Source organism: Epinephelus fuscoguttatus, linkage group LG11, assembly GCF_011397635.1.
Source record: "Epinephelus fuscoguttatus linkage group LG11, E.fuscoguttatus.final_Chr_v1".
Taxonomy (NCBI): domain Eukaryota; kingdom Metazoa; phylum Chordata; class Actinopteri; order Perciformes; family Serranidae; genus Epinephelus; species Epinephelus fuscoguttatus.
Genome location: NC_064762.1, coordinates 17,029,972 through 17,046,354, shown reverse-complemented (window position 1 = coordinate 17,046,354; position 16,383 = coordinate 17,029,972). Strand labels below are relative to the sequence as shown.

The 16,383-nt window shown below is 41.5% G+C and overlaps 2 protein-coding genes across 4 annotated transcripts in view; one reads left to right on the top strand and one right to left on the bottom strand.

Annotated features, from left to right (window-relative positions):
• The window catches only part of mettl24 (methyltransferase like 24), a 356,006-nt gene that overhangs the window by 62,185 nt on the left and 277,438 nt on the right, over positions 1-16,383 (top strand). For 2 of the 3 annotated variants that reach the window (XR_007450307.1, XR_007450308.1), the window contains exon 5: positions 10,202-12,155. Coding sequence is in view for 1 of the 3 variants with exons in the window: in XM_049589414.1 (XP_049445371.1) it covers positions 10,202-10,519 (318 nt within the window). In the remaining 2 variants the exon portion in view is untranslated. Of the gene's footprint in view, positions 1-10,201; positions 15,202-16,383 lie in introns of those variants that run through there. The other variant, XM_049589414.1, reaches the window with a different exon arrangement.
• cdc40 (cell division cycle 40 homolog (S. cerevisiae)) overlaps positions 15,532-16,383 on the bottom strand; it is a 31,862-nt gene continuing 31,010 nt past the window's right edge. Inside the window, exon 15 of the mRNA XM_049589406.1 lies at positions 15,532-16,123. Within this exon, the coding sequence (XP_049445363.1) occupies positions 15,946-16,123 (178 nt within the window). The 3' untranslated portion in view covers positions 15,532-15,945. The remainder of the gene's footprint in view (positions 16,124-16,383) is intronic.

Below are 16,383 nucleotides of genomic sequence, written 5' to 3'. Positions count from 1 at the left end.
TTTACATAACCACCTCAGTAGAAAGAAACTAGTCTGACGAGAAGGAATTTCAATCAGGTTGAGAACAGTTGGTGTGAACCTTTGATAATCCTTTCAATTGAAAAATATTAGTGTCTAATAAGCATGTAAATGCTTAATACAATCGATTCTCTCTGGTTATAATAAATATATTCTGTCTGCACATATTTACCCTGAACTGAGGTCAAATTATGTGACATGTGCCACATACAACATGCCGCAATAATTATTTCTAAGCACCTCCCTTTGCTGATTTTGAAAGGGAATCGCTAATAATGAGAAAAAAATGTTGCGCTCTGCTAGTACTACTCTGATTAATAAAAGGGTTGTCATGTAACACATTGCCAAGTGGCTGGTCCTAACAGTCATCTATCACTACTGTTACCAGTGGTCTGCACATGAGAATATGTTTAGGGAACATCAGTAAATTGTTGCGTCTATCGATACTCTGTGTGGGAGGTGTTTTGGGGACATCTAAGTTAAGTTACTTGCTTAAATGCATTAACAGGTGAAACATATTAGTCTCATTATATATTTTATGTATTGAATTAATGGAATTTTTAAATAAAGTCAGAAAATCCTTTTTTGTTGTATTTCTGGCAGATTGGATGCTTCACAGCCTGCAAAAAAACTTCGCAAGATGCTTTGTGGCATTTAAACGTACATCTTATCAGTTGCTTTATTTGCATCCATGTAAACGGTTACGTTGAAATCTCTAGTCAGAAGGATTTCAGTTGGGCTGAAGAAATATTGTCCATGTACTGCAAAACTTCAAATAAAAGCCTAGTCCCAATGAATGCCCAGTCTCTTTTACTAGCCCATGTGGCTACACATTTTGACGAATAAAGGCCTGTCTCAAATAGAGGCCTGGTCTGGTTGCCAAGTGGATCATTTTTTTAATACAAGTTCTTTGGATGTATAAAACCGGGTTGTTGGTTACCTCAAATTATGTGTCCATTCTTCAATTACCCTGTAAGTTATTCATATTCCTTTAGTCCATCAGGGTCCTCAGATCTAATCCTCGAGTGCTGTCTCTTTGGCACGCTGTCTGTCGGAGCTAGATCAAATGAATGATTCATAATTGATATATTATCTGAAGCCTAATTTTTACACAAGTAATATTCATTCTTGTTTAAATTAAAAAGAAGATTGTATTTCCCACCTTTGCTGAGCAACAGTTTTGTATGAAAGGAATTAAAGGCTAGGATTTATGGTAACTGCAGCCATTGTTTTGTTTGTTCATTCAGCTACTAAGGGGCTGCTAGGAAGGCTGTTTTGTTATGATTGGCTCCAGAAAAATTAGCTAAACCTGTATAATTAATCTTTGTTTTCTACCTGTTCATATACGAAGACTTAAATCAAAGGAAATTTAAATCGAGCCATCTGGTTCCATTGTATTTGTGAGAAGGCAGACATCTCTAGGATTGATATTTTCAACATTCACACCCAAACAATGTAGATTGATAGCACTGCAGGTAAGAGGAAAAATATCTGTTTTGATTTTGTGACGATCTGTCCCTTTACATCAGCTTGTGGAGCAGAATGCCTACACGCTGCTGGATGATGTGTTGCTATAGCTTGTGTAAATTGAGTTGATAATTCTTTTTCTAGAGCCAAAAGCAGAGCAGGCTGCCTCATACGAGGGACTTGGAAAGATATTAAGATGTTGTCAGTGTGTGACAAGATATGAACAAATAACCATTGGTGCGTGTCTGTGTTTATGTGGGTGGGTTTGTACGCCAAGCCGTTTCATAGATGACAGTATCCACCTGCTTTAAATGCACAGCCACGCACACATCCTTGTAATGAGGTTTTAATGTGAGTACATAGTGTGCCGGAGGAGCAAACAGCAGAACAGTTTCTTCTCAAAGGCTCTCGCCCAGCCACTGTGACAGTGAAAGCAGCAGTGAAGAAACACAGTCACTCGTAAAGGTCGAAATATGCATTTGTGCAGCATTTCTTATCTGTGTTTGTTAAAAACTACACAGATGACTCATTCTCGGAGCTCTGGTGACCAGCTGAGAAAGCAGACACTGTCACCACAGGGACAAATGTCAGAAGCAGGAAGTCACATCTCATTTATGGAAAGTAACTGCATATTGGACCATTGATCATGTCGGTAATTGGACGGTGCAACAGTATCAGTGCCCAGCGGTACAACCACACTTAATTAAATGAGGTACTGCCAAATTACAAAGAATAGAAAACAAGCACAACATACAGTCTATCCATCTAACCTTTTCATTTCAGTGATCCGCATTCATGTTGCTGTGGCAACCCCGCATACATCTTTGGATTTCTCCATGTAAGACCTCTCTGCTTCTCTGCGGATTAAATGACTCTTATGGATGACGGTGTTTTATAGGAACCCAACTAACAAGACAAAGGAGCCTATCTCACTCACAGCGCAGTGCCGCTGCCATTGCTAATTTCAGACCAATGCGGTTGTCATTTTCACAGCCAGCACCCAAGTTGTGAAAGTAGCAAATGTACTTGAGCGCATGGGCATGTACGTCAATGAGGTGTGCTCATGTGTACTGTTGGTGTGCTGCTATTTTAAGGCAGCAGAAAGCATTTGCACCTTTGACCAACAAAAATCTGGCAGAGTATTTTTCTGCTAATTAAAGGGCACATTATTAAGACAGTAAGATGCAACTACATGGGCAGCTTCATGATGCACATACACGTGTATGCTTCTTACACACTCAGGGATGTGTGGATGGGTTAAGAGTGGGTGAAATAATACATCATTAATGAGGAAAATATTAATTAAATTTTCTAAAATGTGAACGTAGCAGAGAGCAGAGCAGAGCTGCAGAGCACCTGTCCAACTCACCACTAAGGGTGCTTTCAGACCTTGTGAACGGGCAACCTTCAACTGCCAAGTTAGTCCACTAAACAAGCTTTTTTTCCACAAAGACCGCCTCATATCGTTAGGATAAATGTCAGACAACATATAGAAAACGACATGTAAACGTGTTGTCTTACGTTAACGGTGTGCTGCCATGTTTGTTTACCATCTAGCTCTGCTTTCCAAAGTGCGGCCGAAATCTATCTCGCCAGCTCTAGATAAAGCCCAGCTGGATACTACTCCAGGTGGACGTGTCTCGTCCTCGGTCACATCCAGACCTTGAAAATAAGGCTGCAACCGGTCCCATTCCTTGCAACAGAGGCACTCCTCTTCTTTGGGCACTGGGGCACAGCATTCACAGATACACCACCAATCTCCAGAGCTACGCAGCCTTGCAGCAGCCATTCCTCCTCTCTCATCCTCTAACTGTTGCGCCTCTCTCTCTCTCTCTCTCTCTTCCTCCGTTCTTCAGTTTCACGAAGCTCTTCGTCAGTGTATTCTGGCTCAAATAAATAAAGGCGGCCATCAAACTCTGCAAAATCAAATTCCTCCTCCACAAAGTCGAAGTCTGGCAGAAAGTCAGCCATTATTCTATAAATCTTTCATAAAATAAATGAATGAACTTTTCAGGCTACTGTCCGGTTCTGCCTTCCAGCTGTTGCTGCTTGTTCAGACATGCTATGAGATTGCTGCTCGTTCTCACAATATTTCGGCCTCGCTTTGGAAAGCAGAGCTAGATGGTAAACAAACATGGCAGCACACCGGTAAGGTAAGACATCACGTTTACATGTCGTTTTCTATATTTTCTCTGACATTTATCCTAAGGATATGAGGCGGTCTTTGTGGAAAAAAAGCTTATTTAGTGGACTAACTTTGCACTTGAAGGTTGCCCGGTCACTTACGTTTTAACAGGTCTGATGCTACTATGCGCCCCGGCTGTATCTAGGCTAACGGCTAACATGCTAACTATTATTTTTATGTCACTAGTCACCTGAAACAAATTTAGGACGATAGGAGACAGGTTGAAATAAACCGAAATTTCCCTTTAATTATTTCAGAAGCTAAAAGTTTAGCTGTTGCCTATGTCAAGCCTGTGACTATTTATTTATTTGCTTTGCTGCTTAAATGTCCCGTGATATTTGCTGCAGTGACATTACTGTTCTTACTGCATTATTCTCTGCAAAAAAATACAGTGCCCCAGGCACTCAACTCACTTGTTATGCTCAAAACACACCTATGATTAATGAAGGGATTAAAAACTACTCCTTTGCCCCTTGTGCCTTAATTTGCACCCAGATGATGTGCTGTTTAAGTAGTAAAAGAAGAGTTGGACATGCCCTAAATGCACCTGTGCCATGCACTTTAGACCATGGGCTACACATCTGTGCCGCTGCACTCAGGCAAAGCAGTGCATGGAGCTTGATGCTAACATCAGAATGCTTAAATGATCAAAATGACAGTGCTAACATGCTAATGTTTCGCAGGTATAATGTCAATTTAGTATTTTAGCGTGCTAAAATGACATAACTAGTACTAAACACACACTGATGGAAATGTCATTCATTTTTCAAGTGTTTGGCTGTGAACCAAATTGGACCAATTATAATTTCTAACATGATGGCAGAACTTAAGGGATCACCAAAGCTATTACAGTTCATCCTGAGAAGAACAGGAATGTCTACCAAATTTCATCAGAATCCATCAAATAATTGTTGAGACATTTCACTCAAAAAATAAATGTCAACCTGCTGGTGGCGCTAGGTGAAAAGTCAACAGGTAAAGTCAGTAGGATACATCCTCTGGGAACAATGAATGCCTGCACCACAATTTAAGTCAGTCCATCTTGTAGATGTAGAAATGCCTCAATAGATTTCATCTTAAAACTCTATAACATAAGGTGACAAAAAAGGCTATATGTGCGACATTAGATAGTAGGGCTAGGCGATATGGAGAAAATCAAATATCACAGCATTTTGGCCAAATACCTCAATATTGATATTGCTATGATATTGTAGGCTTGACTATTGGTGCTTCCATTCAAGTATTTCGATTGCATTTTTAAAAATAAATAATCATCAGTAATGTGGATATAATCATGAAGTGCGTAAAGACATAATAGAACAGCTAAAAGAAGGCCAGACATTATATCACTCTACTGAAAAGCAGCCTTTGAAACCAGCTGACAGTTCATCTAAGACAATATCTAGCCTCATAACACAAAAGATATGAAATTATCAAAACTTTAAGTGAGCACAGTTATCTCATAATCTGTCTGGATAAATGAGACTAAATAGACAGATAAATATTAAGACAGTTCCTACTGTGTCTCTGTGAAGATGCCTTAGGGAGACTCTGCCCTGATGTCAAAGCAGTTGTTGAAGTGCTCCCAAAAGCACCGAATCAGCAAACCTCTCAGATGTGTAATTAAATATCTTTAATTGTGATCTGCTCTCTCGAGGCACGCTCTCTAATTAAAGCATACAAAGCGTACAATAACAGGGGTCAGATAGGCTGTGATGTTCAGGGCTCTGTTTTACAAGCAAAAAACTGTTGAATTATTGTGACAAGAACAATCGTGTGGAACTAAAGGAGACAGTAATAAAAGTCTTGTTATTAGAGAGGATTGTTTTTGCCCACCATGAAATAAACACATTTCAGGCCAATTAATAAGGCAACGTGTTAACTCCTATTTAAAGTTATTTTCTCAAATCTGCAAACTTGTTTGTTTACAAAGACTCAGACAACTTTTCATCAAACGCGTCTCTAAATTAAAATTTGTCCCAATGTGCTGCCTAATCCTGAGGATGCTTTAGTGAAATAATTACCATGTGTATTTTGATCACATGCTGCGTGAGTCACTTGGAGGAGAGGAAATATTTGCCCGTTGGGTATAAAGACTGTTTGCACAAATCTGACATTAATTTCCCAGCAGTCAAGGGCAGGAATTTCTGTGGAGTGTGATATTCTACAGAGGCTGCACAACAAGGCTGATCAGCTCTGTTATTGCGGAGGATACAATTTGATGCGTGTTTTTGAATTCATCATGTGTTCTTGCAGAATTTTCACAAGACAGAGAGTTGTTAAAAATGATTTAAAATGAGCTCAAATCAAAGACAAGTCAGTGTTGTTCTTGGGATCTTATTGTTTGAGAGATTTCATCAATGTGTCTTCATCAATAAGTAAAAACCCTCTAATGAATAGGCAGCTGGAGCTAGGAGATGATAATTCATTCATTCATTTTCTGTAACTGCTTAGCCTGTTGGGGTCGCGGAGGGGCTGGAGCCTATTCCAGCTGACATTGGGTGAAAGATGGAGTACACCTTGGACAGGTTGCCAGACTATCACAGGGCTGACACGTAGAGACAGACAACCATTCACACTCACATTCACACCTACGGCCAATTTAGAGTCACTAGTTAACCTGCATGTCTTTGGACTGTTGGAGGAAGCCGGAGTACCTGGAGAAAACCCACGCTGACACAGGGAGAACATGCAAACTCCACACAGAAGGGCTCCCCAACCAGGGGTTCGAGGAGACGATAAGCTTAGCATACACATCATCAAGACCATCAATGTGTTATTAGATCTGGATAGCTGACCCCAAGTTGGTGCCTATTCAGTCCAATGAGAATTGTTTACCTGGTGCCTACACCAAAAAAGGTTCTAGCTATTGGGTTTACTTCTGAGGTATGCGGCCGACTGAATATGTGCGGTAGTGTTTCTCCCCCTGGCCTTCCCACAAGTTCCCACTTGGCTCCTAGACTTCTGGTGACATTGAGGAATTTCAGATGCTTTTTTTCTGCTTTTACACATTTAAACTTCCATAGATCTACTATTGTAAGTAAAATAACTGACATTGTTTGCAGTTTGAGGTGTTCTGTCAGCAGTTTTACATCATAATGGTGGTGATTAGGGAAGTGTTTTTTGCGATGCAGGGAATTTTTTTTTTGCAGTAATACCGTGAGTGGCCACTGGAAAAACTTGGAAGCCGGGCCAAGCAACATTCCTGGGGGCCAAATCTGCCTAACAGCACCTCTAAAGTTCATTATAGGGAATGCAAAACACAGCACACTGTGGGGCAGCTCCGCCATCTTGGAAGGGTTTAGCGTCTGTAGCTATGGTAGCCGCAACTCTAATCATCTGTCATTTGTCAAGTTCATCATCAGAAATGAATTAATATGCGTGGAAGACAAATGCCCATGTAAAGAGAAGCTCATGACAGAGGCAATGAAGGGGAATATCACAAAATTGAAGTTAGTGAACGATATCGATCCTACGAATTACGAAATAATGAATGCTCACAGGACCTTAACAGCCTGCCACTCATTAACATTACAGGCCTTTATGTCTATCTGGTGTTTAGTGTTTGCACCTACACCTGTCAGCAATTCTTTAAATCTTTTGAGACACATGTTCAATTCATAATTGGACCAAATGCCAACTACAGAATCATCCAGATAAGGATAAGCTAGCTAATATTATGCTAACTTAATGCTAACAAAACATCAGCTTATCATGCATCTAATGGGTTAAAATAAAATGTGGCACGTAACGTTAACCTACCTTTGTATCTGACTGTATATTATATACAATACATTACATTTGATGATTTAATAATTATTCACTGAGCAGTATTCTTGGCTACGAGCTGTAACTTGCTGAAGTGTCTGCTGGTTGCCTGGCAACTGCTCTCGGGCAAGAAGTAGCCTTGCACATTACCACCCATTAAAACAGCAGATTGCTCTTAAATTATTAGTTGTCCTGACTGATTGCCCTTAAAAATATCAATAAACTAAGCAAGGTAAAATGTGTTCGTGAGCATTACAGTTGCTAGCGGCTGGATTTTGTTAGCTTCGGGCAAAGCCAGGCTAGCTGTTTCCTCTATTTCCCATTTTATGCTAACGTTAAGCTAATAGTCCGCTGGCTCAAATGGTGTGTTCAATCCATGGCTTCTATGTCTCATTTAAACATCTGTACACGGAGTACAGTCCAACTTCTATCTGTGGGAATTTTGCTATAGTGTTTGTACGCACAAAATACAGCATAATGCTTTGTTATCAACTGATAATGCTAACAGTGGCTAAGTAGCTAGAACTGGCATAGACTGCTCCAGGATGACGTTTTTCTGTAGGCCAACATGGAAGTTAGCATGATTCTGGTTCCCTCCTCAGAAAGCCACTGGGACTTTTGCATTGGAGCAAACAAACATTTAATTTATGATATTCACACGTTTTGTACAGAAAGACAGTCTTCACAAATAAACAACACTTTTACGATTTTTGAAGCCCATGGAATTGCCAGAAGTAAAAAGCTAACGTTGAGCTATAAATGAACTACACCACGGTCGCATGACTTCAACTTCGCCACCACAACAAGGCTGTAAAACAGTGTTTGGTAGTATGACGTTCTGTAGTCTCATTTAGCCACTGGTGTAGTGGTAGGTTGGATAGATTACTGAGGAGGAGGTGGGTATACTTTCCTACATATTCCATTGATTGGTAGGTATACTGTAAACAGCCAGGAAAAGCAGTCAGTATACACCACATACCTGCACATACCCTCAAGTACTCCAATGCATTTAGTCAACTGTTAGCAACCACATTTTATAAGACACATGCTTCAAAACTCACAAGTGTGGTAATTACTGACAGATTTTATGTCGGAGAACAAAACGTTAAAGTCAGTAAATTGTGTTGACCACAGACTTTTTCAGGCATCTAACCAAAAACCCACTGACTTTGAGAGGAGAGAACCAGGCGTGCTAAAATGCTTACTCATTTCCAGGTTTTAGGACTCATTCCTGGGGCACTCTATTGTTAACGAGTTTAACAGCACCCTAGTTTTCAGACTGCTTGTACTGGAACGCAGTCAACTCAGGGGTGGCATCATTCCCAGCTCCGACCTCTGACTTTCAGAGTAAATGGAACGCAGCAAAAATGTTAAACTAGCGCTGTTCAGTTAAAATAATCAACACACGTTTGCCAAATGTCTTTAGTTTTTGACATAAACCATCCTATTGCTCTCCACCCACCAGGAAACCGTCATCATCTCATTTCTTTCCAGTGTAGTTCAGGACCATTTAGCATAGCTAGCGCTGCACAGGAGTGGAGCACCAGTCATCTCTCCACAGCTCCAACACCATATGGACTTTACTCACACCAGACGGAGTCTTGCCAGGGCTTGTAACTTCTCCTGCAGAGACAGTTGATATTGGCAGCATTGGATCAGGGACCACTGAGGCAGAAAGGCAATTTATGTGAAGTCCACTGAAAACAAAAAGGTCAGACAGAGTGAAGCTATACGAGCTGCTCTAAATAACATCAAATCCTGATACATCCACACGAGCACAGTACGATTATACACATACACAAACACACTTTCCTCAGAGACCAAGTGAATACATCACCTCTTGATGATGCCGTATCATTTTCCATTAGGAGCTCTCTGTCCAATTAAGGAGCAGACCGCTGCTTGTGGGAGTTTGAGGCCTACAGGGAAGATGGAGGACAACATTTGGACTTGTTCTCCACAGATAGCTGTTTTTTGAGAGTTTCGGAGACTCGTTCAGTTCCACTAATGAGGGCTGGGAATTCTGTGGTGTCACCAAAGGCATCAATTGGAGAGAAATTTCATGGCCACTTTAATATCTGAGCTGTCAGATGATGTTCTCAGTTTAGCCGTGGATTTGTGGATGTTTCCCACAATTAAAAAAACGCAGGGAACTATGAATTTCCTTCAGCTAGTATGTCATGTTATCTTTAATGTAATAATCCTTGACACGACAATACCCTGGGCCTCTCTCTGATAAATCTTGTAATCTAAATCTGTCCTCAGGTCTTATCACTGCTAATTTAGTGGCTACATGATGTACTAGCTGAGAAAATGCTAACTGAAACAGAGCCTAGAAGGAATAGAGGCACTGTCTCCAACGAGACTTTTAAAGACATAAAAGGTCAGACAACGGACATCTTTAGCGATCCAATAGAATTAAGTGGAATCCCAAGATCCTGAGGGATGTGCATTAAACTTTGGGCATGCATGAGTCTCCTCACATGAATATGACCTAAGGGTGCTATTAACATTCATTTTTATGAGGCATTTCCTCTCTGCTCCGACACAGCAAGCCTTGTCAGGCCACTCTCTCGCTCAATCCATCATCAACATCGCTACAGCAAGAACAAAGGCCAAGCTTCACTTACTTCTTTTCATCTTTTAATAGCTTTTGCGTCCAATAATTCCACACAGTTTAGTGTCATTCCCGAATTATAATAGAACTCATTTATTACCTGAAGGAAAAAACCCATCCATTGTGTTTTTTTGTTCCTGTTCCAGGTGGATGTACTGAAGGCGGATATGGAGAGCGCAGAGTGGAAGATTCTGGAGAACTTGGTCCTTGAAGGAGTTCTGGACTCGGTGGGTCAGCTGTTGCTGGAGCTTCACCTGCACTGGGCAGGCTTTGAGGTGGGCGGAGACGACCCATCTGTGGTGCGGTACTGGTTCAGCGTGCTCAAGGAGCTCGAGCACGCCAACTTCCGCCTCTTCCACGTCCACAGCGACCCAGCCAAGCCTCGTCTCTTCTTGCATAAGAACGTCCTCAACGCCAGCAGTGCTTACACATTGAGCTGGGTGAACACAGAGTGGAAGCCCTGAGGGAATCCAGACTGAGTGACTGAACCGAAAAAGAGCCGTTATCTCGGCCAGAGCAGCTTCTGAATGGAAATGTACGAGTTTGTATAACACAGAGTTTGAAGTCGGAGCACATATTCTTGCTAGATCACAGCTGTACAACCAGAAACTGCTCTTATCTAGCCTGACCTTTTTGCAAAGCAGAAATCCCTGCTCCTACTTATCCTCCTGCTCTTCCTCTCCTGGCCTGTAATGACCTCAGCCGTGTAGAGAGGGGGGTGGTGTAATTGCCTCCAGAGGCTCCCTGTGTTCTACCTCATAGTGGTGGTGTTGTTGGCTGCAGGTCAGCGTCTGAGTCACAGCCACCCCTGTCATCATGGTCCTATCTGAGCTTGGCTCACAGCCGGCCTGATATTAGACAACCTTTACAGATTACAGTAGGCTGCACAGACCCTCAGACCACACCTCTTAAATGTTCAGTGTCAAGGATTTAGGGGGATATATTGGCAGAAATGGAATATTAAATAATTATTATGTTTTCTCTGGTATGTATTCAAGCTAAAATAAGTGTTTTCGTTAGCTAAGAATGATCCGTTTATATCTACATAGGAAGCGGTACTCCATGGAGATCGCTGTGTTGCTACAATATCCCAGAACAAACCAGCTAAACACTGGCTCTAGATAGGGCCATTCACATTTCGTGTCGGCCACTGCAGGTAGCAGCCCTCTCTGCTTTATTCAGTGTTTTTACTGGTTTAAATCACTGGGTCCGTTTTAAGGCTGCCCCCCAATGGTTGACCAAATGTTAGTCAAATCAGAAAGGTCATAAGTTGGCAAGATTTCAATGGTCACTTAGTCGCAGAAAGAAACTCTATTAGGAGCAGCGACTCGTCAAAGTCAAAATAAATCAAAACCTATTTATCTGGACCATGTGGGAATTTAAGACACTGGAAGTGGCCATGCTCAGCAGTCAGACAGGAGTCACATTACAAACCAATCACACCTGACAGATATCTTTCCCTTCTTCTGTAAATATTCAGTCTGATAAATACGGAAAAGTTGATCATGTTAGTGCAGGGCTACCCAGAGCTTTACATCTGTCCCACAGACGACAGGCCTACACTTTCAGAAGATCAGCTTTGCACTCAGGAATTCAGGTAAATAGTCTATACGGTGCTTGTTAGGATTACTTAGCAACCTAAGATGCAACCTGCCGCAGTGCTCTTGAAAGCTGGCACAGATTTCCAGGCTATACGATGCTTGTTAAGGTTGTGTTGCTACATCAGACGCAACCTGCCGCCGCACTCTTGAGATCTGGCACAAAACTTGCGCCCAGTGCCTGACCTTAAGTTTTCTAGGCGGTTAATTTCCAGGGCTGGTACTTGCGGTTATTCCACAGGCAAATTAATAACAAGTCGGGCAGGAAATCCAAAGTGTGGGATCATTTTGAGAAGGTGAAGGACGAACCCAAGGTGATATGTAAACTCATCTTCATTGGTCGACTACAAACATGACGTATCATCTGAAACATGGAAGTAGCTACATGCCCATTAGCCACTTAGCACAATCATTACTGCTTTGCCGACAGAGTCATTAACAGGCGGCTCACTCAGTGTGTGACGTGCACGTGTAAATAAAATATAGGCCTATATTAATGAAGGTTCATCAGTACGGTTTTGTATTTCTCTGTAATGCAGCACAGTGTTAACAATGTTACTGATACTGTTCTTTCTCACACCTTCAACTCAAACCATTGTGTTGCTCTGCCCAAAATATATCATTTAATAATTAAATTAATATCAAAAAAATGTGGGCGACTAGTCGACTAATGGCCCTAAACGACAACTACTGGTCAACTAGGAAAATTTGTCGTCGGGGGCAGCCCTTGTGCTTCTGTTCAGAGAGAAAGACCTCTGCGGATAATTCAGCTTCCAGTAAAACCTCGTAAAAATGTTTGGATCTAAAGTCATCAGAGAAAAAACATGAGCACACATTAGCAGGTGCTGAGCTAACCCCCTGTCTCCCACAAGCAAACAGTGTTGGAGAAACACTGATTTGTAAAGTGAAACTGCTTTATTTAACGTTCTTTATCAGTTATAATCACCTGCTCTGTTTGTTGTGGAGAGGAAGAGACCTCTGTGAATAATCTGGCTCCTGTTAAAAGCCTTCTGTACATTAAACAATGAAAAAATTCTAACCTGGAGAAGCATCAGCTGCAATCTGCAATCCTCACTGCCAGCTGACACTAAATCCCCCTAAATCCTACACACTGCTCCTTTAATAGAACATGAATTAGTGGAAATGGATACATGACGTCAAAGAGGGTGGATGGATGAAAGATTCTGTCTCATTGACAGTAAGTGAGTATATGTGGGAGGCAATTGGAGCTGCTTAAACAGAAAGAGAATAAGCAATGGAATGTGGGTGATAAAAGTAAAGAGATGGGATCTGCTCCGGAGGCTGAAGAAGATATCTGGGCGAACAGACGCTTCCCTGCAGTTGAACCCTGATACGATTGTATCTAAAAACACAAAACCCAACAATAATGTGAAGAACGTCACAGTGATGTCTCCAGATTTGTTCAGTGTGTTTGTTGGATATTTGAATGAGAGCGCGTGGGCGAGTGCGTGGGAAAAAGACAAAAAGAAAAGATGAACTCCAATTATCTTCTTTTTTTTTCCATATTGCAGTTTCCTGGGTTATAATAGAAAAACAACAATTGAGATCCACACAAAGACGCATTTTGTGTGACTGTCAGTTCTTTTCCGTCTTCTGTTTTTCTTCTGGTGTTCAATTGGCCTCGCTCCACTATCTCTGCTGCACCAGAACTTCACCAACAAACTTCATCTGAACACGCAGCGCTGGGCTGACAACCTCAAAAGAGGATCCACATTCAAAAATGATCCAATTAATGTAACTTGCCAAATATTTTGATGTAGTTTAATAAAGAAAGGAAAGATGAAAGGTTTGATGACTCCATGATTTTGTGTTGAATTATAGATGAAGAAACAGTTTCTCCAGGCGATGCTTTGCTTTCTTAAAGAACTATTTCACTCAAGATGGTCTGTTCATGAAACTGGGCCGTCTGTGCAGTAGAAAGACGCAAATACTTTTAAAATCTGTGATATACCAGAGAAAAGGGTTTTTCTGCCTGTTTTTATAATGCAGGAAACAGTATGATGCCCGCCAACTGTTAACAAATTCTCGTATTACAGCTAAACAGTGCACTTAAATATGTTACTGAAGACATTTTAGGCATGAAATTGGCAATGCAGTAACAGAATCTTGGTTTATATTTGATCAGCACTGCCTCGTTTTAGTGTTTGATTGGAGTTTGGTCTGAGAGAAATAGGGACGGGTCTCTATCTCGATCCGCTTCTGTACTCTTAAGCCCCGTTTCCACCAACCACTTTTCGCTATGGTAACCAAAAGTAACCCTGCAGACGTGGTACCTAGACCCTAGCGTTTCCACCGCAAACAGTACTCTTAAATGTGGGCGGGGGTGGTGTCACTCTTGTCGCTCCGTCCAGCACTGACTGTGTTTCCTCCTTTATCAGTCTACCCCTCGTTTATCGTCCACAGAACGAGGCTGTATGCCGACATTTTTAGAACAAAATAAAACAGGCTGCAGTGAGAGTCTCTCTCCATGGGATATTTAAAAATAGCAGGTTTGTGCATTTAGTCCTTCTCAGGCAAGCTCAGGGGTTTAGTGTTGCTGTTGCCCACAGGAACAATGCTCCACATAGCTTTTTTTTTTTCTCTGAGTGAGGATTAGAGTATATGCAGTTCACATAACCTGGTCAAAATCAGTATATATAAACACGTAAAGATCCACTCATTACTAAAAATGTACGTCGTATAAAAACTAATGGAATGGTCAAAGTTGAAATGTTCACAGCTCCACCTTTTAGTACCAGATCTGTGTGCTAGGTACCCCAACTAGTAGTACTCACGATATGCGATAAGTCGGTTAATTGCACGGTAAATTAAAAGGGAGACGGTAACTTTCCCGGCTGCGATTAATTGCCATATTCATGCGTGTTTGTTTTCCTCGTCTCTCTCCACCAAAGAGACTGGACGACAAGAGCGTTCACTGCCGCGCATCGTCTGGCAGCCAGGTGAGTTGGTTCATTAGCGTAATGAATGGAGGGAAAGCTCTTGTCATCAAGTGTCTTTGTCTCTGTGGGGGAGGCGGGGCTATGGGCCACACACACACACACACACACACAGTGCTATCTTTGTGAGGGGGAGACGAGGCGGAGAAAGACAGGGAACTTGTTCCTAAACCAAATGCCACAGCCCCTGAGTGGGAGTGTTTTGGATTTAAACCAAATGACAGAGGGGAGCTCAGTAATTTGGACGAGCCGGTGTGCCGGGTTTGTTCTAAAACCATCTCAACAAAAAGAGGGAACACGACCAACTTGACTGCACTCCTGAGAGTGATAGATTGACAGTCTAGTTTTTTGTATTTATTTAGATATTTTTACGTGTTATTTCGGATATTCAAATTTTCTTTTTTGCAGTCCTAAATATTCTTGTTAAATAAATGTTTATTTCACTTTAAAGGGTGTACTTGCATCAATATGCCTTTATTATCATTATATAAGTTTAAAAATTGTCTAAAAACAGCAAATTGCAACAATAATAAAAACAGTCTTAAAATTTGTTATCGTGACAGGCCGAACCCCAACAGAGGGGTGACCAAAAATGGGGACAGTTCCATTAGTACCATCCACAACTTTTCACAGTGGAAACAGAAAATAAGCATACTGAACCTAACTGAACCATATTGTTCCTCTTGACGGAAATGGGGCTTTTGTGTCTGCTGGTGGGCATATAAAAACGCGGAGGTACAATCTGTAGTTCGAGCAAAAGCCTGAGAGCCAGTGAAAATACGCCAGATGACACGTTAGAGCTGAGAGATAAGCAGGGAGATCTGGGCTCTGGTAGAATAGGGGACGTTTCTTTTCACATACTTACCCACATTGTTATGAGACAAAGCTGGTTGAAAATCAGCAAAGTATCATTTTAAGAGGTCAAATTTACAGAATGTTTATTTCCACAAAGGGATGTTCATACAAGAGAAAATTAAGAATTTTGACCAAGCATTATACTACACAGGACAATGCAAATAAAAACAACAAAGGAAAAATACTTTAAAAATGCAAAGGTTCCCATCTAATCTGCCTTTTGGAGTGGAAATTATTTTTAAAAGTATGTTTGTGGTCATCTTTGTACAGATAATACATGAGTATGTAATTTGAACTCTCACGACAGGATACAAAAATATGCTGCTACAATAAGACTGGATACCAGTCCTGTGGCTTTCACTTTAGGTTTTCAAAAAACACATGGGACAACCAGTCCCCTTCTGTCTTTCTACAGTGAACCAGTACAGTTCTGTCCATCATTTCCCAGAATCCCCTCCCCAAACACAGACCGGGACAGATCTAGTCCCAGAGTTTGATTTGTCCATCCCAACCGCAGGTGATAACCTTGGAGGTTTCGTGCGGATGCCACAGTGCGCTTATGCACACCTTGTCATGAGCTTTGATCCTGTGGTAGAGCTTGGTGGTCTTCCAGTCCCAAATATTCAGCTTTCCATCTGCGTCACCTGATACCACGTAGCTGGTAGAGAGGAAAAGAACAGAGAGAGGAAGGGAGGGAGGGAGAGAAGATGGGAAGATTAGGACTTTGCTAAAAATGTCTCCACTTCACCTGCCAAAAGGTGGGAGTCTAAATTTTTGGGTATTTAGTCTAGCCAGGAGTTGCAGTGTTGCTATGGATACTGAGAGGAAGTTAGGGCACCTGCTCACAGACGTGGGTGGTGCTAGTGGGTGAGAAGAGGGGTGAAGCAGGTCTTAATGGGTGTTTTGGCTAAAATTAGG